The 24,625-nt window shown below is 44.9% G+C and overlaps 2 protein-coding genes across 2 annotated transcripts; one reads left to right on the forward strand and one right to left on the reverse strand.

Annotated features, from left to right (window-relative positions):
* The first annotated feature begins 206 nt into the window (after positions 1-206).
* On the forward strand, positions 207-12,782 carry TM7SF3 (transmembrane 7 superfamily member 3). Its single transcript, XM_026045923.1, has 12 exons — positions 207-276; positions 1,914-2,068; positions 3,280-3,430; positions 3,847-3,967; positions 4,772-4,943; positions 5,778-5,955; positions 6,798-6,884; positions 7,320-7,400; positions 8,466-8,618; positions 9,945-10,042; positions 10,454-10,616; positions 11,281-12,782. Exons 1-12 carry the CDS (start codon positions 222-224, stop codon positions 11,541-11,543), a joined length of 1,677 nt encoding a protein of 558 aa, XP_025901708.1. The 5' UTR covers positions 207-221; the 3' UTR covers positions 11,544-12,782.
* Positions 12,783-14,882: 2,100 nt separating this feature from the next.
* On the reverse strand, positions 14,883-23,351 carry FGFR1OP2 (FGFR1 oncogene partner 2). Its single transcript, XM_026045921.1, has 5 exons — positions 23,215-23,351; positions 22,584-22,701; positions 21,548-21,690; positions 18,294-18,407; positions 14,883-17,276 (listed from the first exon to the last, which is right to left on the reverse strand). Exons 1-5 carry the CDS (start codon positions 23,347-23,349, stop codon positions 17,139-17,141), a joined length of 648 nt encoding a protein of 215 aa, XP_025901706.1. The 5' UTR covers positions 23,350-23,351; the 3' UTR covers positions 14,883-17,138.
* Between the last annotated feature and the right edge of the window lie 1,274 nt (positions 23,352-24,625).

The raw sequence follows: 24,625 nt of genomic DNA on the forward strand, positions 1-24,625 counted from the left end.
ACTGGCTTACACCCTGCTTTTATTCTTCAGTTCAAATTTTTGGTTTGAAATGCATCACATGCACTGTTTTAGGAGTATTTAYGCAAGTGCTAAAGCAATCTAGAGCACCATGCTCTAATTTACCACACAGTAATTAAGCCTGAGAGAGCCTGTGGCACTTGGTCTCATGATCGTGCTTCAGCAGCAGCTGCGTGTCTTACTGCAGAATCTGCCCTCTACTTATGCAGAGGGAAAACTCCACTGCTTGTCCCTCCGTCCTGTGGAGCACGCAGAAGTGTATGKTTCAGTTATTTGTTTTTGCCTTTTTTTTCACATAGATGAATATGTATTTTGTAGTTCAGGATCTGTGCTGAAGTTTTTAAAGGTCAGAAAAAAATGTTGCTTTTGTTTCAGTGTTCTAGTTTTTACTGCAGCACTCTGGATGCATAGGCTTATAGTGTCTGTGTGTGTGTGTGTGCGGGGGTTGCATACTTTGAAGTTGCAGATCTGGTAGGACTTGCATAAGAACAAGACCTTAGGAGGAGAGGCATTTTAAAGTGGAGGGCATCTGAATGCTGTTCAAGGGACCCTATGAAGATCTGGAAAACATCCAGAGGTTTTTTTTTTGTTGTTGTTTTTTTGTTTTTTTAATTTATCTCTAATCTTGCATTAATAGTCATCTTGCCTATCTGGAAACTAGAAGTAGAAACTTCTTAAGAAAAATTGAAAAATGGAGATTCCTCTTTTTTCTCCTAGGTGGTTGGGGATACTTCCCATACTTTAGCTAGGGTTTTATTGGTGATGCGTTGTCAATGCCTATCAAACTTCTTGGGCCTCTGCCCAGAACCAGGAACCAAACTGCTCACTGCCTTGGTCTCTTGAGCGAGTGTATAACAAGGTTACGTGAGCTAAACTTTTCTGCCTCTCTTCCTCTGCTATGAGAAGAGTGGAGGAGCCAGGGGTAGGGGTTCGCCTCTGTTTAAGACTTGAGGCCGAAGAAGCTGCCAAAGATGCTTGATTCTTGGGAAGATAGGGACGAGTAACAGGGATGGAGTACAGAGTGTCCTCTGGGCATGGAGCTTGGGATGGGAGAACTGCATCCCTTTCCTTCTTGGGAAGGAGAGCTCCTGAAGCCTAAGCAGCAGTGGAGGGTGCTGCCTGTTCCTCCCCTTCTGCTGGAGCAGGCTTTCTTGCAGGACTCGAACAACAAGCTGGCTCTCCTAAAGAGAGTCATGTGGCTCTTTAAAATGTCCGAGGGTGATGGGGTTATGATTATCCATAGAAGAAATGGGCTGTGTATTTTGAAACAAAGTAGGCAGAGGTTTATTAAACCTAGAAATCAAAGTCCTGGCGTGCTAAATAATCAGGAACTGTGTGGGAATAAGGGAGAGATGAAAACTGCATGTCTTGCAAACTGCACTGAGTTTGACTCAGTGCCAYGGAAGCGCCTGTGGAGCTGGGAATTCCCCCCAGGAGCACAGGAGGAGGGTTGTGCAAGCTGGCTGGCTCAGGTGAGGGTGCTCTCCTGTAGCAGCACAGGAGCAAACAGCCCTCAGCATCCCCTCTCTCACTGAATGTGTACCCGGTATCCCTTGGTTTTGATTGCACGAGCTGTTCAGCTGCAGCTGGTGTCTGCTGCTAATGCAGTTCAGGTGTCCCACATGCAGAGCCACCTGTGTCCTGCCTGTTGTGCTTAGGTGCTTGTTGGGTTGCATGGAGGAATCTCTTGCTTAACCCGTTGTGCCCAGCACAACAGCCATGTGTAGCAGTCTCTGAAGCCCAAATAGACCTTACAGGGTGAGAATAGCACAAGACATCTTGCTCTGTTCCCAGATGATTAATTATCAGGTTCCCTGAAGCTTCCAGGTTCATCTTGCCACCAGCTTTGAACAAAACRAAACAAAAACGTGGTTCTCTTATTTTTCTTGCTGCAGGTCTTCTTGAGCTCTCCTTGGGAAAATTCAGAAATGTACTGCTTAACCAGACCACTTCAGTGGAGGCTGTAATCAGGAATATTGCAAGCAATGTGACTGTTGTCATTTTCCAAGTACATGCCCAGCAAAACAACGTGGTGATATCCTTCGATAAGGTATGGGAAGYGTGCCAGTTCTGCCCTTAACTGTTACCTCCCCTCTACCCCCATGTGGGAAGCAGCAGCTGGCTCTGCCACCTCGATGTAGGTAGAAGTGAAGTTGAATAAGCATAAAGTGCATATTTGCTGTGTGCTTTTTCTGGATTTTTGAAGGTAGAATAATATCATGTTTCTCATGCTTGTACATTGTTGCTGCTGTTTTGGAAGTGAGAATACTTTAAAAAATTCTCAGAGCTGGATTGAAAGTGTTTCTGGGCTCTTCATTCATGATGGGAGTGGTGCTTTTGACATGTGACTGCTGGCTGATGCTCATCTGGTTTTATTTAGCAGATTCCTGGCAAGCATTTGACAGTTGTTTTGCTAAATACGATCACTCTGCGCTACAGATAGCGTTTTGTTACCCCGCTCCTTTCTCATACAGAGGAAATCCTTCTCAGTGGAGGCTGCTACTTCTGGCTAACAGCATCGGCATTTCTGTAGGCGTTAGGTTCAGGTTATCCTATGATAACTGAGATACAATCTGAAGTACTGACTTCCTGCTGCTGTGGGGGCCTAAGCAGTGTTTGCACAGTGTGCAGACTAGGTGTAAGGTGCCGTATGGGGGAGAGAAATTGGTCGTATATCCCTGTTAACATGTTGGCTSCAGTGACTAGCTGAGAGGCTGAGATGAGTAACCTGCCCTACAAGTTGCCCCCCCTCAACCCTTTTGCACTGTTGAAATAGCCAGGCTTAGAGGCCTCCAGGGCCRCTGCTAGATCTAATGAGCTCTTGATTATCTGTGGTGGGATTGTTTCTGTTGTGGATTTGGGCACTGTCTGTATCTGCAGGGTTGACCATGACTGGAATGGTGCCCTCTAAATGTCTGTATGCTTCCCACCGGGGCTGGCCTGCCTCTGGAAGTGTGGAGCTAGCCAGGCCTTAAATCCTGCCAGCAGCTCCCTATGGAGTTGCTTCRGATAACATTGTGGTCTGCTTGGAAAACAACATGTATTCCATGCTGAAAACCAGATTTGAGTGTGTGCTACAGTGCTTCCTTACCCTCCCCCCCCCTCTTTTTTTTCTCCTCCTCTCCTAGCTCTAAGCTACCAGTGAGGTAAAGGCCAAGCTGGTACTAAAATGTGTGCCCTGAAGTCTTGTGACCTCAGGAGGGGGATTCCTGTGTGATGGGTCAGGCTGTGCTGAAATGTACCTGATCTGCTTCTGTGCAGAATCCCTCTGCAAACACCTCGGGAACTGGAGTAGACAAAGGATTGGTTTCCATTCTTCGGCCTCAGCAGACTGTGTGTACGTGGTACCTTCACTCTCTGGACACTAACCACGTGTTAAGCACTGCTATCTCCATTCCCTATCTGGAGAAAGGTATGTTCTTACTACTTGTTAAGGGAAAGTAGCTGTTTATTACAAGTTAGCCATGAGAACTGATCTGCTGGAGGTGATGGTCCTAAAGGGTGAAAATGTCAAATGGAGGTGTCAGAAATTCCCTTGAAATGGACTGTCRAATCTTGGGATCAATATTCAATTGAAAAGCCATGTGTATCAGATCTATTGTATGGTGGTGTCATGGTTTCAGCCTTAGAGCTGCAAACTGCTCTGCATCTATAACGGGGCCTGTATTGGTGATTGTAGTGAAACTACTTGTGTGTAGGGCTGAAACACAATGTTTCTAGATGCTCAGTGAATAGACTGTGCCTACAAGTACCTGTTTTGGGAATCTTACTAAAACTTTTCATTCTGTGTAGAGGGAGAGCTGCTGTGGTTAATGACCTGTATTTCAGATCCTGTTCCTGGAGGCTGCAATCTAGAATTCGACTTGGAAGTGGATCCCAATATCTACCTAGACTATACCTTGGTTGATGTACACATCAAGTTTGCACCTGCAAACTTGGGATATGCCAGGTGTGTGGAAACTTTGCTATGCTGCTGGTCAGACCTTTCTAATTCTGTGCTTGGTCAGGGCCGTAAAACAAGATTCTGCTGGAAAGGCTGTGCATCCAGTCCCTGGCAGAAATCTTGCTTGCTGCAACAAGCAAGCTAAAAGCTGAAGGAGGAGAGGGGTAACAAAAAGGAAGAGTTGAAAGCTGAAGCTGGTGGCAGATGTTATACAGCTTAGAACTTCAGCTGTGCAAGCAGTCAACAAACGCTAGATTTTCCTGTTTCTTGTCGTGGCTTATTCCATTTTAGGGAAAAATTGTGCTTTRTAGCCTGTTTCATCACTTTTACTATGAAACCATGTTGATAACCTGAGATGTTGCCAAGCATTAACATTTCAGTAATTGTAATCTGTTATCTCCTGGGTAGTGTAGGATCTCCTAGATGGCCTTCTCTGTTCCCTACCCACTATGTTCAAGTATCTTGACAGAGCTATTTATAAACTGTATATACAGGAAAAATAAACACCAGAGCTGTAATACTCTGGCTGTTGTGGCCTCTTGGAATTTGTGTGCCAGTCCCTTCTGACAGTTTATGGGAAGCTTCTGAGAACACAGAGAGCCTGCTCTGGCCTTTGCCTCTACCTGCATCAGGTTTCTGCAGTGCTACTGTAGCCTGAGTCCATGGCCAGCCTGGAAGTCTGTACCAGCAAGTGATTCAAAACTGCAGGGTAGAAGCCAGATGTTGCCAGCTCAGACAGGAAACTTCTGAACTTTAATGTTAATACCTGAGGACTTATGCTGGGGATGTAGCTGGTCTCTCTAATTACAGAGGAGCAAACGCACCATCGTGTGACTCGGGGACCGGCCAGAACTCCAGGTGGCGGCTGCGTTACGACGTCTACCAGTACTTTCTGCCGGAAAACGATCTTTCCGAGATGGTGCTCATGAACCACATCCGGAAGATGGCTGAGGTTGACAGCATCAAAGCTAATGGCATTAAAGTAAGTCTGAAGCACCAGTACACCAGGCATTTGACCAGAGCGTTGGATTGACTTTTCACTTGCCTTGTGACTTAATTTCTTTGAGTGGTGACAAAGGCAAGTTGCTGATGCTTCSCTTTTTTTTGGTGAGATTAAGGTCTAGGAAGCACACAAAATACAGTACAGCAACCACTGATGGAGGGATAGAGCTGGCCAGTTGGCCTAACCCACTCGTGTGGCAACTTTGTGGGAAGAGGCACTTTTGAAAAGGATGGCACAGGGTCCTACAGTGTCTGGCAGGTGCTGCAGACTGGGCAGGGAATGCAAGGAACAGGAGGTAGGAAAGTGTCGTGCACCTGAGCTAGAAACAGGGTCCAGTTTGGAGAGGCATGAAAAGATCTGACAGTGGGTGTTTGCTCTCACTAYGTGAGAGTAGCTGCCCAGAAAGGTGACCCAGGAGGGGTCGGGGAGAATGTCAGCAGCTGTGACCAGCCCAGCCTTGCTAGAGGGTAGCACAAGAAAAGCCTGTGTCAGAGGCTCCAGCTGTGCAAGTAGCCTGATGGGGAARTTAGACTTTGCCCTCAAACAGAGAAGCAAACACAGGGAGGCTGGAGAATTTTATCCCCTGTCAAACGTGTGGTGTGGGGGAAGGAAGTGGTATCCATCCTGTGGGCCTGTAATGCTTGGACTGGTAATATTGAGAGAGCTCAGAACAGGAGAGGTCTCACTTTTTGCTGGCCTCTTCCCCTGTGCTGCTGAGTTTATCAGCACTGCCTCAGCTGCTGCGTTTATCCATGACTGTGCCGTGAGTAATAAAAGAGCAGCCCTTGCAATTAACACTCTTGACTGTCCCAGGTGCTTTCCCTGACAACGGATGACAAGACCAATGTCTACTTCTCCTCGCTGCCTGGGCAAGGTGTCATCTACAACGTCATAGTGTGGGATCCCCTGTGGAATACGTCTGCTGCATACGTGCCTGTGCATACATATGCCTGCAGCTTTGCTGACCTGGTGGATAACTGCTCCTCTGTCAGTAAGTTGGGCCTTGTACATCCTTGCCAGCAAGTCTCAGAAGCTTCATGATCTCTGATGCTGGAGAYTTGCAAGTGTTAGGGAGCTGTTTGTTTTGTATTTTGTGTCTTGATTGAGAAGAATTTCTAGACTGATCATTTAAGACGGAGAGGAGCTGTTAGTAATTGTGTATTAAACTAAGCAGAGCCTTTAATAGGGGTTTGCAAATACAAACTTCCCATTGTGCTGTGCCACACTGGCCTTCTCCCTTTAAATGTATAATCTTGTCACCTCTATTACTGTAGATGCTGTGGACATGGACTGGATTAGGAACCCAGTATTTATGCTGGTGCTAGGAATAACCAGCAAATGTTTTGAAGCAAAGGCCAATACACAGCTTTGGGTTCAGTTTTCTCACTGTATAAAGATAACTATAATGGAAGAATAAGAGGGGATGAAGAGTAAAGCAAGATTCGTCCTGTTTTATTTTCCTGTGTGTCATAATATAAGTAACTATTGTCAAATTCGATGTCCTCTTACAGGCAAATTATCCAGGCAAAAATGCTCTGAATTAGACAGGAGAGACTTCAAAGATCATTTGTCTCAAGTGGTTTAAATGCTAGTAAGAATTTCGCTTAAAAGACAAGGCTGAACGAAATCGGGAGGCTGACAGTCCTTTTTGTTGTATGAAAAAGTGTATTAAAGGGGTGCTATGGTAAAGGCTGCAGTGACAAAAACTCCACTTGCTCCCTCAGTCACTTGTCCTTCAGCACCATTCCCCATAGATGGTCGAGTTGCCCAGTTTTAAAGCTAAGCACAGAATTTTCAGCTATTCTAGCTACCATTTTTTCTTTTTCCTTGTAGGCAAACTCTCTACCAAAATATTCTTCACTGCTCTTGCTGTTCTTGGTCTCTTCACTTGCTTTTTTGGACACAGATTCTGGAAAACAGGTACTAAATGGTTTTCCCCTCTCATCCTAAATGTGGTTGGAATTTTACGGTTGTTCCTTGATGTAACATAGAACTGCAGTGTTACGCTTAAGAATCACCTAGTAGTGATTGTCAGCTCTGTCTGCTGCTTTGCTTTGGTGGGATCAGAACTTTTGTGTGCAGGGCAAGAAGCTTCTGGTATTCGGAGAACAGCAGAGAGTAACTAGGCGTGCATGATGGCAGGTGTAGATGCAGATGCCTCACTTCTGTTTTTTTGAAGTACCCAAGAGCATTTTCCTGAACCAGACACCATTGTCTGATTCTCCTTTTTTGTCTCTTGGCCCATGAGCTGAGGCTTTCTGCTCGCCGCAGTCAAGCGGAGGTGTCTGAGGATGTAAAGAAGGCTGGGATGAAGTGATATGACAACACTAAATGTTTTTCCCTCTGTTTCTCTAGACTTATTCTTCATGGGCTTCATATTCACAGGATTCTTCTTCTTTGTATTCATTACTAGGGTAACTGGCCTTGATTACGATGGTGAGTACATGTGTGATACGCAATCCTGTTCCCAAACGAAACAGGTGTTATGGCCTTAAAATGCTGATTGCGCTTGTGGCTGGCTAGCCCGAAGAGTGGGAGTGGGGTAAACAGGTGACTGAGCTGAGCTCTGATAACCCCAGCAGCACTAACACACACAGAATAAGTGCTGTTTCCCGCTTCACATGGCTGTGATGCAGAAGTAATAATTGCAGCTGTGCAAGACACTTGAATTCATCTATGTTCAAAGATCATCAACGAGGGTAGCTGGTGACTTGCAGCTTGCTATTTATTTCCCACTTGTKTCATGATGGGGGGAGGCGAGTGATTCTGGTTCAAATGCAGTTTTTGCTCTGTAAACTGACAGCACAAACAGTCTGCACCCTGTATGTTAGGATGGTGCTTTTGTCTATTCATAGATCCTACCTCCAGATAATGTGTGTTATCTGACACCCAACTGCCCTGGGAACCCAAGGGACTACTGAGAAGAGTAGCAGCACTTTCACAGAGACACAGACTGGTTGAGGGTGGAAGGGACACCCCCCTAGGGATCATCCAGTCCAACCCCCCTGCTCCAGCAGGGACACCCAGAGCACGGGGCACAGGGCGGCATCCAGGCGGGTYTGGAAGATCTCCAGAGAAGGAGACTCCACAGCCTCCCTGGGCAGCCTGTGCCAGGGCTCTGGCACCCKCACAGGAAAGCAGCTCTTCCTCACATGGAGATGGAACTTCTTGTGTTTCAACTTGTACCCATTGCTCCTTGTCCCATCACTGGCCACCACTGAGAAGAGTCTGGTCCCATCCTCTTTACCTTCTCCACTCAGATATTTGTACACTTTGATTGCAAATCTATGCTGCTCTTTCATGATGGCTGGAGGCTTCAAGTGACATGTGTGAAGGACACTTGTGTGATAGCTGTTACTGTGAATACTGATACGCTTGTGGGRGACTACCAGTAAGAAATCCAGCATGCAAGTAAAGCTGTTCTATTCACTGCTGCAGTAACTGAGGCTTCCAGAGTGTTGCCACAGTTCTTAGCTTGCTATTTCTGCTCCTCTTTTTCAGTGCGTCTTATTTTGACCGCAGTGGCGGGAATTATTGGAGGGCTTCTCCTGGTTGCTGCCTGGTGGAGATTTGGCTCGGTCCTCCTTTGTATGCTGATTATTGGACTTGTGCTGGGATTTCTCTTCTCCTCAGCYGTCTTCTTCACCCCGCTAGGTATGTACTGGAAGGCTCTGTTGCAGGGTGCTAGCCACCTAGATGCTTTACTGCTGTATTACAGGATCAAGTGCTTGGGTGTAGCTTCTGAGATCTGTCTGGGACGCTGCAAAGCTACAAGGYGAATGCTGCAGCCTGGCTTGTCTTCATATGCTGGGAGCTTTCCAGTGCCTGCCAGTGCTGGCATGAGAGAGCTGTCCCTGAAGCCTGCCTCCAGGTGTGCTGCACTTGAATTACCTGGAGAASCTCCACCAGTGGGTGAAGGAAACCACTTGTGCAGATGACTCACAGGGGCTCTCCCCACCCAAGCTGCTTGCTGTGTGAGCAGTCTGTGACAGCAGCTGTGCCTCAGGCACACGTTTGCTGTCTGTCTTGTTCTCTCCAATCCTAAACAAGTTGCAGTAGAGCCTACAGTTTACCTGAGAGGCATCACAAGTGTGAAGGCAYAGTGGATCACCAGTTCTTGCTGTTGACTTGCTGCATGCTACAGCCTTGCACCTGAATTGGTGCCATCAGGGTCTTCAGAATGACTTGGAGAGGAGCAATAGAAAGCAAATCCACTAAAAACGAGCCTGGCTGCAGAGCTGCAAGTGCTCAGCGATCTCAGGCACTTGCCACACTCCTTCCTCTGCTCCAACTTTACCTCTCAAATTGCACCTCTTTCAGTCTTGCCAACAGTCACCTGCTGGGGCCACTTTTTGTTCTCGCACTACCTGCATTTGAGCCCAGGTTCTGTGATAGTCCATGCAATCCCTGGTTGCTCTTCATGGTGGGAAAGCAATGGGTCATCTTGGGGTTAATGTGTCCCCTGTGTTTAACTGGCAGGCCTTAGAAATAAGGGAGAGGAAAACCCTGTTTACTCTGGTGACTTAGTTACTGTTTCAAAAGGACAAAGTTGGTTGCCCTGTGTTGTGTGTATGGGCTGCACTTCTTGCATCAGACACTAGAGCCAAACCTGCCTAGATGTAGGCTTGTAGATTATAGACTTATACAGGTAATAAGTGGCCCCTCACTGTATAGAAGCACTCAGATGCTCTATCAGATGAGGAGCAAATGCTTCAGAGTGGTCTGATGCCCCTCTTTAGGGTAGTAGACTGTTCTGAACTAGATTTTTCTTGTTTTCTGTCCTTGTAAAGGGTAACACTACTAAAATGTGCTTTAAATAGGCTRTTGGGCTCAGAAGCTGTTTTCCATGTACTTTCTGAATGTGTTTGGGGAGGAATTCACTTCCAATCACTTTTTAATCAAACAGAAAAGGGATAAGCATGCTTTGTTAGCACTAGTTAAAAGAAACTACTTCAGCTGTGGAATGTGGTATCTTTGCAGGAGATTACAAAGTGTTCCGTGATGATGTTGTGTTCTGGGTGACCTTTTCCTGCGTGGCCTTGATGATTCCAGTGCTGTTTTTTGGCTGCCCAAGAACTGTAAGTAATCTGCATGACTACCTCGGGACAAGGGAGGAAGGGCTGTCCGATAACTTCTCCCAAAACATGGATCTGTGGGATATGTGCAGAAGACTTAACATGGCCTTGCGTAGCTCAGGACTGGCTCTAGGGTTCCTGCTCAGTCCCGCTTGTGTTGACAGAGCCACAGGCAACGGGATGATTTTGGTTTGATGCTGCATGTGGGTTAAAGACAGCCCTTCTCAGTGGGCCCTTCCTGGGTATCTGGGTAACTGGGGCAAGCAGCTGCTTGGTTCCCRCAGATCTTGCTGCTAACTTGAGTGTTGAACCAATAAAAACCACTGCTCTGAGGGAATGGGGAATCTTTGTGAGTCTCCTGAAGCTGTGTGTTTTCTTTGCTTTTGTTTTTCTCCCTTCCCTCTCCTTCTCCAGCTGAACATCCTGGCCTGCGGAGTAGTTGGCTCGTACTCGGTGGTCTTGGCCGTTGCCTGTTATGTCTTCACAAGTCTCGCCTATGTCACCTTAGAGCTGCTCAGGAGGATCCTCAACGACTCCTTCAACAGAGCTTACACCCACGTGCCTTTTCAAACGAACGGTGAGGGCTGCTCCTCAGGCCCCCTTCCTTAAAGACCAAGTGGGGCAGGCTGCAGGCTGCTAACGTTTGAGGCTCCATTCCTCCCCAAACTTTGTACCATAAACAAAGCCGGATCTGGGAAGGAACTGTCCTGCTTAGCGCTCTAAAATGTTTCAGTAGGAAGCGTCTTGGAGGGTGAATATGGCCTTGTTACTGCTAGTACAAGCACTGGGGTATACAGCACTTCTCTGAGAAAACCTGTGTCCCTGCTGCTGTTGTGAACAGTCCGTGCTGGCAAGCAGGAGCGAATGAGTGGAGGAAATAGCAGGTGTGGTGGGAGGCTGAACATCCAAATCAGAAACCCTAGTCCTTCCAGAGAAATACTGAGTCAGCGTGTGCAGACACGAGGCCCCCAGCACCCAGTGCAGCACTGCCACCCCCGCATTGTGGCTGATGCCTCTGCAGAGTGGACGGTCACCAGACCTAAACCTGCAGCCAACATGTTGCACCAGCTCCATGTGGATTGTCACCTCTTGTGCTTGTCCAGAGACACTCTTGGAAGAGAGGATGCGGAGACAATACTACCTGCCTGCCTGTCCCCAAATGTGGCAGCATGGTGCTTGGGAAGGGCGGGAAAGCTCTGTTTTGCCACGGGAATTGACGTGTGCTTTTCCTCTCCCTGCAGACTTCATTGTGCTGGCGGTGTGGGCCATGCTGGCCCTCACGGGAGTGACGGTGCAGCTTCGCCGGGAGAGGAGCGAGGTGCCCTTCCCGCCGCCGCCCTACCTCCTCTGGAAGCGCGAGAGGGAGCGCAGGAGCACCAACGTCCTGGACCCCAGCCACCATCGGCCTCCGCTGCGCGAGCGCATCCACAGCAAGCTCCTGCAGATCAGGGAGGTCTTTCAGAAGGAGCAGCCGGCTGGGGAAAGAACTCCCTTGCTCCTGTGAGCGGCCGCAGAACTGGTGGGCGCAGAAGAAGAGCCCAGACCTGGCGTGGGACGGGGGATCGTTGGCTTGTGGCACCCTGCTTGATGGGAGCGGGGTGGCTGCCCGCCTTGGAGCGAAGCACTGACCTCTGCATACACTACCTGCTGCCCCGGGGGGCTTGTCTGCGTGGCGGGAGGCCCGCTGGGCCTGCTGCAGCGCACGTGCGTCTCACTGCGCAGAGCTGGGGCCCTGGCTGGAGAGCAGGGCTCTATCCTGGGGTCTAGCTTGGTGTTTAGGTAAGCAAAATCCAAAACTGCACTTAAGGTAACCTGTATGGAGACTGTTCTTCCCTTGCAGTGTGAGAATCACTGCCAAGCTGCTACGTGACGCTCCCCAAGGTGAGCAGCGTGTCGGCTTGCAAGAGAAGAAGAGAAGGACCACAAACAAGAGGAGTTTTTAGCAGYAGCTGAAGTAATATTTTCAAAGAGGTACAAAACAGTTGGCTGCAGACTCTCTCTTTTTCCAAGAAGTATTCCTGAACCTTGCAAGCTGCACTAAGTGACTGGAGTTGAACCTGCACTGGATTAACTGTTGTGTGTATGTGCACTGGGACTCAAAGCAGACGTGATCTGAGATGGGACCTTCGGCCTCGTTTGCAGTTGGCTCTGCAGCAAGCTGCCTCTCCAGGCTCCGTAGGGAAACAAGTGCTAACAGCCCACAGCTGGGCTCGCCTTCTTGCTCGCTTTCCGAGAAGCCTGGGGCTGCTTCCAAGTCTCTCCTCTCTCCCCTGTTGGCCCTGTATGGCTGCTGCCATCAAGTATAACTGCAAGAAGCACTTTGTAGCCAGTGGCGATCTCTTCCTGAATTGGGTTGAAACACTAGCTATTTTCTTTCTTTTAAACCAATGACTCTTCTAATTCTTGTCTCTGAGGCAGGAGCTTGCTGACTGAGTGCATTCCTTTCTGCTTTGGACTGAATTTGCCCGGATGTGACAGGAGATAGGGGAGCACCCTTGTGCTCTGTGAGGAACTACTGTCTTGTGTGGTGRCTTTATTCACCTCCTGAAAACCAAACCAAACAAAAGCCTTTCTCAAACTGCAACCAGGAGCAGTGTGGGTTTTGCTCACTTACCTGCACAACCAGTCCCCAGGTTTCCTTCACCTCCCTTTTCCTCCTCCTGTCTTCCCAAGTCTGGTGTTCACCTTCAGTGGTTCATGTCCACGCTGTGTCACACGTTACGCCTTGGCTGCAGTGTCATGTCCTACGTCTGTWACAGGCTCTGGTGGCTCCTTCCACCTTGTCTCCCAGTCATTGTATTGTGACCGTGGGAGCAACGTGGGTAGCCCTTCCTACCTGGCACTGCGTGGCTGTTCTGCCGTGAGCCAGTTCAGAGCTAGCAAATTCCCTAAGCAGCCTTGGGCTCTCCGCTGCCGGTGTAAATGCTTGGCATAAAGTACAGGAGCCGTAACAAATTCCACATGGAAAGTGCCAAAGCAGCTTTTCCTGAGGATCTGCTTAATTCAAGGCTCAAACATCTGAGTGGTGTGAAAATGAAGCTCTGGGGCTGCCGTCCACGGGTCGATCCCACTGCGCTGCACAAACGGGGGCGGCTGCGGGGGCCTCCCTCCCTGCCCGGCCTCCAGCAGCCCGGCTGCCTCCCCTGCACTGAGGCCGAGCGCCTTGTTGCCGGGTCTGGTGGCTGAGCAGCAAACACTTGTTTCGCATACAGATGTTCTTAAACATGTTTACTTTGGGAAAGGGGGAGAAGGGGGGGGTCTGTATAACTGCTGTGATTAACAGTGTGAAAGAAGYTTAACTCTAATATTTTCTATAACTTTTATAATAAAGATGTCTTTTGGAAAGAGCGCTGCCGCTCTGCGCCGACTTCAGTGGTGCTTACAGTCCGAARGGCTGAAGCAGGCTCCTGGTGTGGAAAATACGGGAGAGCCTCGAGGGAGGAGGCAGGGGGAGCTTGGCCTTCCTCCTGTAAGGGCTCACTGAAGTTACGGGCACAGCCGCAGGTCCCACAGCGGGAGACGGGCTGCAGAGGGAGCCTCTTCCTGGCGGGGCAGGGGTTTCAGCCTGYGCCTCCCTGCCCTTCCCTGCCACTTCTGCCATCTCCCGAAGGAAGCTGCTGCCGCCTCCATTAAGGTGCTCTGGTGCCATCCTAGAGGAAGGCTGGCTGCTTCCCAGGAGCCTTAGTCTGATGAAAATGAAGCATTTTCAAAGGTGCGTGAGCCGAGGCCCTCTGGGCAGCGATGAGCTGCCTCCTGCTGCTCGGCAGCTCCAGGCCTGCTCTAGGGTGTTCCTTTTCCAAGTGTTTTGTGGTCTTCTCTGCGCTGTGCTAACAGCTGGAATGATCATAGGGCATCTGTCTTGGTTGCATCTACAGCTTCTCTGCGCCTCAGTTCCCTGTAGCCCTGCCTCAAACACACGGAGCAGGAGGGGGTTTCTTCCCTCCTCATCCCTCGCCTTGCTTTCCCTTGTGTCGACTCCTGGCAGTTTGTTCTTAAAACAGGCCGAGCTACCCTGTGAGATACSCTGCTAGGTGTCTGACACCTCCTTGTGGTTTTGCTGTTGCGGCTTGGTGACTCTTACCCAGGGCTGCTTCGTTTCCCTGCCTTCAAGGCGTTCAGGCCAGGCCATAACTGYGTGAAACTATCAACTAGCAATTGCTGGCAATGGTAGTTCTGCTCCTTTCCCTCCACATTCTCCACCTTAGGCTGAGGAATGTGGTTTTTTTGAGGACTGGAACTAGGAAGCATTTCCCTCTTTTGTCATTTTGAGCAGTTTAAGGTTCTTCAAGATTCTTCTAGATTCTCCCTCTTTTTTTTTTTTTTTNTTTTTTTTTTTTTTTTTTTTTTTAGCTCTCCATAAAAGTGCATTTTTTTTTCTCTTTTTCATCTACAGCAACATGTCCCATCTGCCCTGAAGTGTAAGGAGAAGCCAAGGGAAAGGCAGGGACGAAAAGGAGTCTTTATTTCCCTRTATGTTAATAACAGGCCCATTTCCAACCCCATCCTCCTTCAGCCATGGAGCCAGGCAATCTTTCAGTTGACTTTATTGATAAAATARCTTTACTGTACAGTACACAATTGTAACCATAGATTCTTTTCAAGCCATCAGCATTACAAAAATAACAGGTATGCAATGAAAAATAGTCACTCCACACACCGTGAAGGTTCTTTAAAATCCTAAAGCCATCAGGGCCAGGGGAACCAAGGGGGAGACGTATCAAATGTGTGAAGAGTAKTAGATAAATTAAGTCACATTTCTTAACTTACAAAAATAAACACTAATCAAGCATTATTTCGTAATAGAGCAACCTTAAAGAACTGCCACAGACTGACACCCCTTCTCTGCTGTAGGGCTCCGGAGTCTGCGTTCGAAAGACAAACCAGAAGGTCAGCCGTGAAACTGCATTYGACATGAGACAGGTACCTCAGACAAGGGCTGAAAGGACACTTTAAAAAAAACACCTTTAAATTTTAACCCAAATTTCCCGTAATTTTATATGTCTTAAAAAAAAATCCCTTCTCGTAAGTCACCGCTTGCAAGCTACAGCAGAAACGCAAGATGTGAAGGATAGAAGCACTGGGCGGGTTTTACACGTAGTTATAGCGCACCAGGAGATTTTATGCTGGAGCCTGCATGTTCCTTCAAATCTTCCCCAAATGTGAAAATGTTTTCCATGTGCATGAGTGTCCTCAACATATTCTTATAACTTAGAAACAAGCCAATATTTTTKGGGGGAAGGAGAAGTAGCAGTCTCTCTAATTGTACAAAAATTGCCAGAGAAACGTGGAGAGTTTCATTTATAGCTCTCCTTTCTGAGGTCTTATGACAACTGTGTTTCCTGATACGTGCATCAGTTGATCAAAAACTGGCATTTGCTGCCTCTACTAAACATTCCCCTTTGCCTGTTTCTCCTGAAATCGCTAGAGGAAAGGGTATGGGTGCAGATCACAGCACCAGAACGACCCTGTTACGCTCCCTGTGAATTCAGCTCACTGAAAGCTGAAAATTAGACCTTGCGGTGTATTTATCTTGAGCCTAGGGAAGTTATGCTGAGTCAAAAGGAAGTTCTATTTACATCTGACACACTTTAAAATAGTTTGCTTAATTTGTCTTTGCCTTGCTGCAACTGAAAATCAAATTTGATTAAATGAAAATTATTTGCAGAGGCCAGCTTGTTCTGCTAGGTGAGTTACGAAGCAGCCTAAAGATTCAAGCGTGGCTGTTGCTCGGGCATCAAGCCTTTCGTGTGGCAGGGAGCTTCCGCTGCGCTGCTGTGTGCGCACGGCGCGAGCTGGAAGCACGGGAACACGCGACACAGAAAGGGGTGGTGAGGAACAGCAGTGCTAGTTAGGAACGAGCAAGGGGCACAACGAGTCTGACACACCAAAGCGAAACGTGAGCCGTGTCAGCACCTCTTCACTGCAGACCTGCCTCACACAGCACTTCTTAGTACCTGCATCCAACACAAGCTACAACTCGGGCAGCGGTGCCAGCTCCTTCTCCCTCCTGCAGGTGTTTCAGGATTAAAGACAGACGGGCTATTGTCACGTAGAAACTTCCAGTGAAAACAGAACATGCACCCGAAATGTGCCTAGAAATCGGCTTGAAGACTACTCAGTACTTAAGAAAGACGAATGGGCAGGACCGGGGGCGGGCGGCCAGGCTGCCAGCATCACCCTGGAGCTTCTGCTTCCTTCCCCCAAATACCTTCCTGCTGCTACATGCTGGGGAGGTTCCAACTGAAACTAACATTTCAAAGTCCTGCTTAGGAAATTTGGGGAGACTATCTGAGAGAAAWTTGAGGGGGCTAATGTGGTTAGCGAGAACTGAGCTTGGTCTTCTCTGGAGGAGAAGAGCTAGGGCAGCATTACAGTGGGCCAGCTGCATTGCAGAATACAGTAACAAAGAGAAATGGGAGCAGCTCTTCTGATATTTTGAAAATACAGTTAAGTATCTATACACTCTTCAGAATCCCATTCAAAATTTTAAAAATACATATTGAGTAATGGCAAAAGCATTGCTTACGCSTCTCAAAATTGCCTTTGCATTCGTACAGGATACCTTGTGGCTACCTAAACAGAAATCCTCAGGCTCTATACGTTGCAGTGCAGACCCCTTCCCCTAAACAAGTTTGTTGCAAAATGCCAATTCAAGAACCAAAACCAAACACCTCGTTACGGGAGGAAAGTGTAACGTGGGCAGCGCCCAAGGCTCGCCCACTGCTACTGCTCGAGCCAGAAAGACCTGCCTTTATTTTATCACAGCTGTGGGGAAAGTTTGTATGAGCACTCATTTCTATAAACTATGTGACATCCTGGCCTTTATCAGTTAAATGACTTCATATAAAAATAATTCCCAATTCAGTAGGTGCATTAAACCATTTCCTATTGGAGTTAGTTCTATGGCAATTAACCTATCGCTAAGGTTTCTTTATAGAATACCATTTTTAATTTATTTCACATAGAATAAAATGCACTAAACTCATTTTTAAGATGCTTCAGCTTGCTGGTGCCCTATTCAGTAACAAGTGCTTGACAAGTGACCCCTGATACTCCATTGGTAAAGTGTGCAATTGAAGCTGCCTGACGTGCATAGTCCTTAGCTTTTCCTCAGGCTCAGATCACTGCTTGTTACTAATCCTGACAGAGATGTGCTCTCTGATGCATCTTCTTTCTTGAGGTTCAGGAATGATTCTCTAGTTATCTGAAGAATTTCTCTTAAGCCTTTGTTTTCTTGCTATAGGCAGAGAAAGAAAAGGCATTTAAAATAACTATAGGAATAGTCTCCCCTTCCCTCYACTTCATACCTATGTATGGGGAATAAAAATGGGATTTACAGTCAGGTGGTGTTATATTATCTTTTAAAATTAAGTGCATAGATTTCTGATTTTCTTGCTCTATTGAATGGGTGTTAAGCAAGGAAAAAGAAAAAAAAGCTCATTATATAAAAGTTAGATAAAAAATTTAATTTACTTCAAATACTGTATTTTATAAGAAGTCTTTGTATTCACATTGTCTCATAATGAACTGCTTTGCTAGCAGTTGATCAAAAAGCATTGCCCCTGCAATGTTAAATATCTGAGTTAAATCACTTAAAAATTTCAATATTATGAAACTTGTTTTAAAAGCTAAAGATGTAGACATATTAATTTACATCCTGGCTTCTTAGTCCTTAGCACCAATTTGTATAATTTCTTAGCTTTTTCCTTCATTCAGACACTTCAAAAAAGAGAAAGCTTAATCCTATAATAACTAATCTCTGGAGCAGAAGTATCCAAGGTGTGTACAACTTGGACACAGGGGCTCCTGTGAGGAAAACAATGTAATAAGGCACCCAACAAGGGAAGTGCAACAAAACAGCAGYGTGAGTGATACAGTAACTCCAGAAAGACACAGTAACTGGAGAGACCTCACTCTGATAACACTTGCTCCCTTGCTAGGGGAGGAATGAAATCTTTGAGAAATCTGGAGCGCACTTTAAAGCTTTTGAAAACACAGGCACTTAGGGGTAACCTGCCCAGAGGTTTTGGGAAGAGGGAAAAATACTGTTTCTATCCACTCCCCCCCCCCCCCCCCCCCCCCCCCCCCCCCAAACAAAGAGCAGACAAGAAACTTCCCTGCTTTGGGAGCAGCTTGTATGCTATCCATTAATATATGACAGTACTCACTTCTAAGCATTTAATACTCAGGGAAGGTGGGGGGTGAGACGGTGAATCCGTGCTTTGTGCCACTGCCTTTTCCATGTCCTACTTACTTCCAGCTGAACGATACGCTCCTGCTCTTTACAGCCGTGCCTCTCATCAATTTCAATGGCTTTCCTCATGACTGCTGCCATTTCTGTGATTTGGTCCACGTGCAGTTGCAGTTCCTGAGCCATAGAAATAAAATAATGCCAGCTTTAGTACTATTTTTCTCAGCAATCTTAAAAGTGAAGCACTAAATGTACATTTGACCTGCTGTCCCACCTGATAAAAATAGTACGGCAGATCTGAACTAGCAGAATAAAACAAGCTCTCTGTAACTTCATACACGAGCAGCCACCGTGGTTCTTTCTATCTAAATAAAATCTGTTTTGTCACATAGCATTTCCTTTTAAAGGAGAATTGGTTTTTAAAAGCACCAGTGATAATCTCTGCAAAGGCACCACGTGCTCTCTCTGGCAAGGACTTCCTGTACTGCAGGAGCTGATGTCTTATCTTTTGAATTTGCAGAAAGATTGAATTCCTCTAAGAACAGCAGTGTAGGAGACATTGTTTTCCACCACAGAACAAATCTCAAGGCAGGTAGTGACAGTGCCAGCTCCCAGGTAGGCACTTCTCTCTGAAAAGTAGGCTAAAAGCCTAAAAGGCCAGTCACATGAAGTRCTCATCCCTGCTGTGCCATATATTAGGGAACTCTGGGATGTGTACTTGCACTCAAATCCACTTCCAGTTCCAGCTTATTTGTGATTTGGACTCCAGAGGTCCTTGTCCTGGCTCCAGTGCCAGGAGGAGGATGATAGGAATTACTAGCACAGGCACCGCAGCCTTAAGAAGGAAGAAAGGATTTGCACGATCTTCTGTCGCTGAAGTGAACCGGCCTCTTACCTTAAAACTACACAAMAACTATTACACTACCACAAAAACTATCTCACTTAGAATCATAAGCACTGGCTGACTAAACCACACGTTACCGTCTGCTCTTTCTGCTTTTCCTCTCTGCCCTTTCAGCTGCTGATGCTACGGCTTAGTTGTTTACTCAGGCGGTAGCTTACTCTCCACTCGGAGCATGGCCAAAAGTAACCTGCATGCATCTCATCATCTTTCAATGAAAAAAAATGTATATAAGCCTTATTTTAAGAAGAAAATAGTTTTCAGCACCATGTTGAAGGGACATATTTAGCATTTCAATAAGCAAGGAACAGTGGCGAGAGCACAAGCGGCAAGCAAGAATCCAAGTCGTGAAGAGAGGTCTGGTTTCCAGATATCCTGCTGTCTTCACTTGCTGTTTGGTGGCCCCTGTGGCCTCTTGATTAGAGGCTGTTCCAAGGTCATTAATAGGGTGCTAGGACAAAGCTGAAGCTTCTCCTCTGGAAGCCAGATGTGTAAAAGGTAGATGCTGTGACATGAGGCACTGCAGTGAAGGTGTTTCCTTACAACCTCAATATATGCAAACATTTTGTATTTCTCCTTTTTATTTGCCATATATTGATTGTTTTCAGAAGAGAAAAAAAATCCATGCTTACAGGCCTTGTTCAATTGAGCAAACTCAAACAGTGCACTTAAATGAAGGTCATTACTTCCAGCTCAAACAGTTTTCTGATACACACAACCCCAATAAAGGAAAAAAAAAGTGATTCCGTTTAAATGATGTGTTGATTTGAAGAAATCAATGTGTTAAATAATCTTTTGTAAACATGAAACAAAGTTGATAGCTACTGCTCGAGAGAACAGTAATTTTTGGTATCAGTGAGATTAATTTTTAAGGCATTGCAGATTTTTCAGTTAAAATGAGAAATGTTTAGAATGGTTCAAGACTGCCGCCTTTTTTAACTGAATGTGAAGACAGATGTGAATAATGAAATTCTAGAAATTCTAAGTGTCAGGATAAGAATTGGAATGCTCTTCATCAGGCAGAGAGGTTTAACCAAGATGTTGTAGCCTGAATCTTCTGACTTAAATAATATTGTTCAGTGTTCAAGTTTTTATCCACAAAAAAAAAAAAAAAAATCTAAATGAAATTTCTTAGTCTATTTCAGGATTAAATACCATTTTCCTCTTTTGTCTTGGTACCAGAACTACTCCTGAGGCTGCAGGACGTACCATTCCACCTGGTACAGCAGTTTCTTCAGGAAGGGGTGTATGCTTACGAGTTTTTAGGCATTCATGTTAAAAATGTAGCTCTAATTCTGTCAATTCATTCATGTTAATCTGAGTAGTTCCATTTCTTTTAATAGTACTGATTTCAATAGCACTAATCAGAATATTAATTTGTAAGGAGATAAGAAAATATTAATAGTTTCATAGTCTGCAAATCTTTTTGTTCACCTGGTAGCCGGATCCTAATTTAGCTTTGCAGACTTGATTTTGCTGAGGTTAAATAGGATTAAACACTTATAACTACCCTTTGTCCACACAGCTACACTGCTTTCTGATAACTAGAAATCAGGTAATAAAACTACCTTGTTAGAAAGCTAAAACTTAAATTGGTTAATGACTTGTAAACATTTAAATTATTTTTAAGGCAGTGTATATATGTTATTTATTAATGCTATAAAAATATAGGCTAATCTTATCTAAAGCTGTTGGAGTATGTGCACATACCTCACTCAGGATAGCTTAGGAAAACACTATTTAATAGCACCTTCTTTTTCCAGTTTTCAAAAGCCATGAGAGGCTCACCTAATCCCAGCAACCTGCCCACCACTCCAGCACTTCAGGCTGATCTGGATGCTACTCAGCAGTTTGATCACTACTGAAACAAGAACCACCCATGAAGGCAGGAAAGAGAAGGTCTGTACACCCAGCCATTCCCGATTCAAAAGGATTTTAAAGATGTGTTTTTTAAAAGATAAATATTTAGAGAAAAAACACTGAATGTAAAAACCTTGCCTTCCCACTCTCTCCCATAAGCACTAATTATTTATTGGTATCAAAGGCAAAAGTTAAAAGACAGTCCAAATGTCTGAATACTATTAAAATGGAAATACAATCTGGAAGTTTAATAGAGCAGAGTTTAAAGACCTAATAAAAATAAATAAATTAATTAATTAATTAAAAAGCAAATTAAGAAGTTGTAGCGGCAAAATACTAATTAACAGATGCTTAAATAGATCAGCAGCTAGTCAGATTAACTTACCAGGCTGATTAAGTTTCCTGTTCATGTTTCAGAGACTACATTGTAAAAATTAGAATTTGTTAGTACAGTGATAGAAAATCTGAGATTAAGTATTGTATCAATCCATTAAAAACRAAATTAAGTCTTAATCAAAACAAGCTAACAACCCAAGAAGCCAAAATGAGTTCTTACTTTGGAATGTTGCTCTTTTAACTTCATTATAATGCTGGGATCATCCTTCTTGCTCGCCATGAGCAACCTAAACATCTGTTCCCTGTACTTGCTCATTATCAGTTCCAAAGCAGACTGATGTTCTTCAAGAGATGTGCGTAGTTCTACAAACAGAATTTTAAATTCAGTTAAGGTTTTATTGGAAAAAAAGATTAAAAAAATCTTCACCGTGAGAAAACTGTAAAAAGCTCTTAACTGAGCACCCCAATTCCATGAACCATAAAATCTACATAGTGACTATAAATGTCTTTAGTGATGACTGCAGTGGGAAAATTCTTGTATGGTCAAAATCAGAGGCTCTTCAGAGCTTTATTCTAGACACTTTAATCAACACCATATGTAATCGGAAAAGCAGTTTACAGATCTCTTTTAATATACAACTTTATGAAATAAAGGTAGAAAGAATACCTGTGTTCAAAATATACCAAGGCTTGCTCTAATCTAAAAGACTAAAATACTCTGATTCTTAGTTAAAAATTTTTAAATTTTGCAAAGCAGAACTTTCCACGTAGCCAACTCAAAAGACATGGGAAAAAGGAAGAAAAATCATCATAAAAAGATAAAATTCCTGAGATGACACATTATTGACACGAATTAAGATCACTGGCTCCTTTGCTGAATATAACTGTCAGAACGCCCAAAGAATTACAGGAGAGTTTTGGAGTGCAACGAGACTGCTCCTAAATTAGTTACTTTTTAGCAATGGGAAACCTGTTTCTAAATAGATATCTATATTGTAAGTATTATTTCATGACTTTTACTGAAATTCAAGATATGGTCCAAAAAAACTCATCTTCCAGAACTCTTTTTTCCCCCCATTAATCATAGTGCTAGTAGTTGTCATTAGAACTCTATTACATCAGGACCAGTTAAACTGATAAACTAAGACTGTAAGAAACTAAATTTCATATAGAACCACTCTATAATCAATGCAACTGCTGCTGATTCCAGTGGGGCAAGTTAGGAGCTCAAAAAGGGTAGAATACTCCAGCCTTACCTTTATTCTCCTGTTGCAGTTCCCTAATCTGTCTGTTTTCCTGCTGGATACCCATCACTAGCGTAGACCGAGGACGATGTCTTGCTACTTCATTAAGCTCTTGAATTTCTTCTTGGTACTAGYCATTTAAAAACAGCAACAATATCAGTCAATGAAGACGAGCAAGAACCAATTCTTATGTCAAAGCCTGAGGCTAGCAAGATGATGCTTATTTTTAAACAGCTTCTTTTCAAAAACAAATCCCAGTCTTACATCGGAAYGTTTCACTAACTTAATACCCTTCACAGATACAAAAGTATTGTCTTTCTTTTATAAGAAGCTTAATACCACAAATTTAAAAAATGTGCCTGTTTTAATTTTCAGTGACTTAGTGTAGACCAAATTCACCACCAGTGATTAAAACTGATGAGGCATTAAATATGAGATATTTACTATACCTTCCCAATACATTATTCTATCTGACACCCTTCACTTTACTATTTGACACCCTCTACTTAAAGTCACAAGGCCTGTGCATGACTAATTTGACAGGCATGAAGCACACGAAGGGCTTTATTATTTTACAGGCATATTAACATGTCACAGGCTGAATGTTGTTTTGAATAGAGAAAACACACACGGAACACCAAACCTGTTTCATTGCTTCCACGCGCTTGTTAAGAGCTGTAGTCTGTTCAATAAGAGCTTCTGCAGCGTTGTCATGTTCCCTGAGCCGCTCCACCAGCGCCTTGGCATCTGCTAGGGCTTTCTCAATCGTGCAACTCATTTCTAAAGATTGGAAACACAGAATTTTCTTAACACCACTTGCCTGCTACAGAATAGAACCGCATCTAGTGATGCGTGTAGTCCAGACTTCTAAACGCAGTGGGTGTTACAAGACATTATCTACAGCGAAAATTGCAAAAAAAGTTTGTACATACTAGCACGTTCAAAACACTGGCCTTGCATTTAGATGTTCTCCTACTCCTTTATAGGGAAAGGATTTCTTCAGTAAAGACTGAAGAAATCTCACCTTTATTTTTCTACAGAAAAGGGAATCTCTCAACATGCTTTAGAACTGTTCTCTAGCAGTAGGAGAGTGACACTAGAAGATTATCAGAATCACAAGCCTTATTAAAAGGAAGGCTGGATGTTTGTATCCAGAAAATTTATAAGCTACTGGAAGAATGACCTGAATCCTTTTCTTAGCCAGGACATTTGATAAAGGAATTTTTATGAGCAGAAGAGGTCAATGAGACACTGAACTGTGGGGAAAAAAATCAGCTCAAGTTGGTTTTCTGACTTCTTAGTCACCTTTACAAATCATAGCCTAGTATCTTTAAGCCAAGCTTAATGAACTCTCCACATTTTCCCCAGCTGACATTCTCCTACTGCCACAAGTAAGTAGTGTAAGGAAGAATATTTGAAATGAAGGAAATGTCACCATTTCATTGTCAGATTATATAGTTGTTTAAAACCATTTTCTTTGATTCATGTATTACTGAAAACACCTTCATTTTAGTGCATACGGGTTTCCTACAAACGTGAATAAAGCTAAAGCTTTTATATAAAATTGTTCATTATGCCTGGYATATTACGTATGTGAGACACCAATCCAGTTTTACAGTGAGCTGTTTTAAAGGATCTGCTTTCCTCACTCCCCCTCTCCCATTCCAAAATTGGGCTCCTGTTCTTGGTGACCTACAAAAATGAGGTAGCCCAGATAAAACATGGCCCATCCCTGGCAGCTGTCTAAACTGGTACAGAAATTGACTCAATCAGATCCAAAATTTAGCAGAAGTTTAAAAAAAACCCACCAGTCTTTAATTCAATTCCCTGGTCACGTTTTCTCGCGACGTGCCCGCAGGAGCCCGGCGCGGCAGCCCACGCAGCCGCTCCCCGCGGCCTCCCGCCCGCTGCTAATTGCTGCCGTGACCTACCTGGCCTGCCCCAAACAAAAACAGCAGCACCGGGCACTGCTCTCCTCTGCTTTGCCTTTTTCTTTTCTTTTTGGCCATTTTCCTTTTTTTTTTTTTTAACGTCATTCCTGACAACTCCCCCCC

This window comes from Nothoprocta perdicaria, unplaced genomic scaffold, assembly GCF_003342845.1.
Source record: "Nothoprocta perdicaria isolate Ctin4 unplaced genomic scaffold, notPer1 scaffold_416, whole genome shotgun sequence".
NCBI classification, from domain to species: domain Eukaryota; kingdom Metazoa; phylum Chordata; class Aves; order Tinamiformes; family Tinamidae; genus Nothoprocta; species Nothoprocta perdicaria.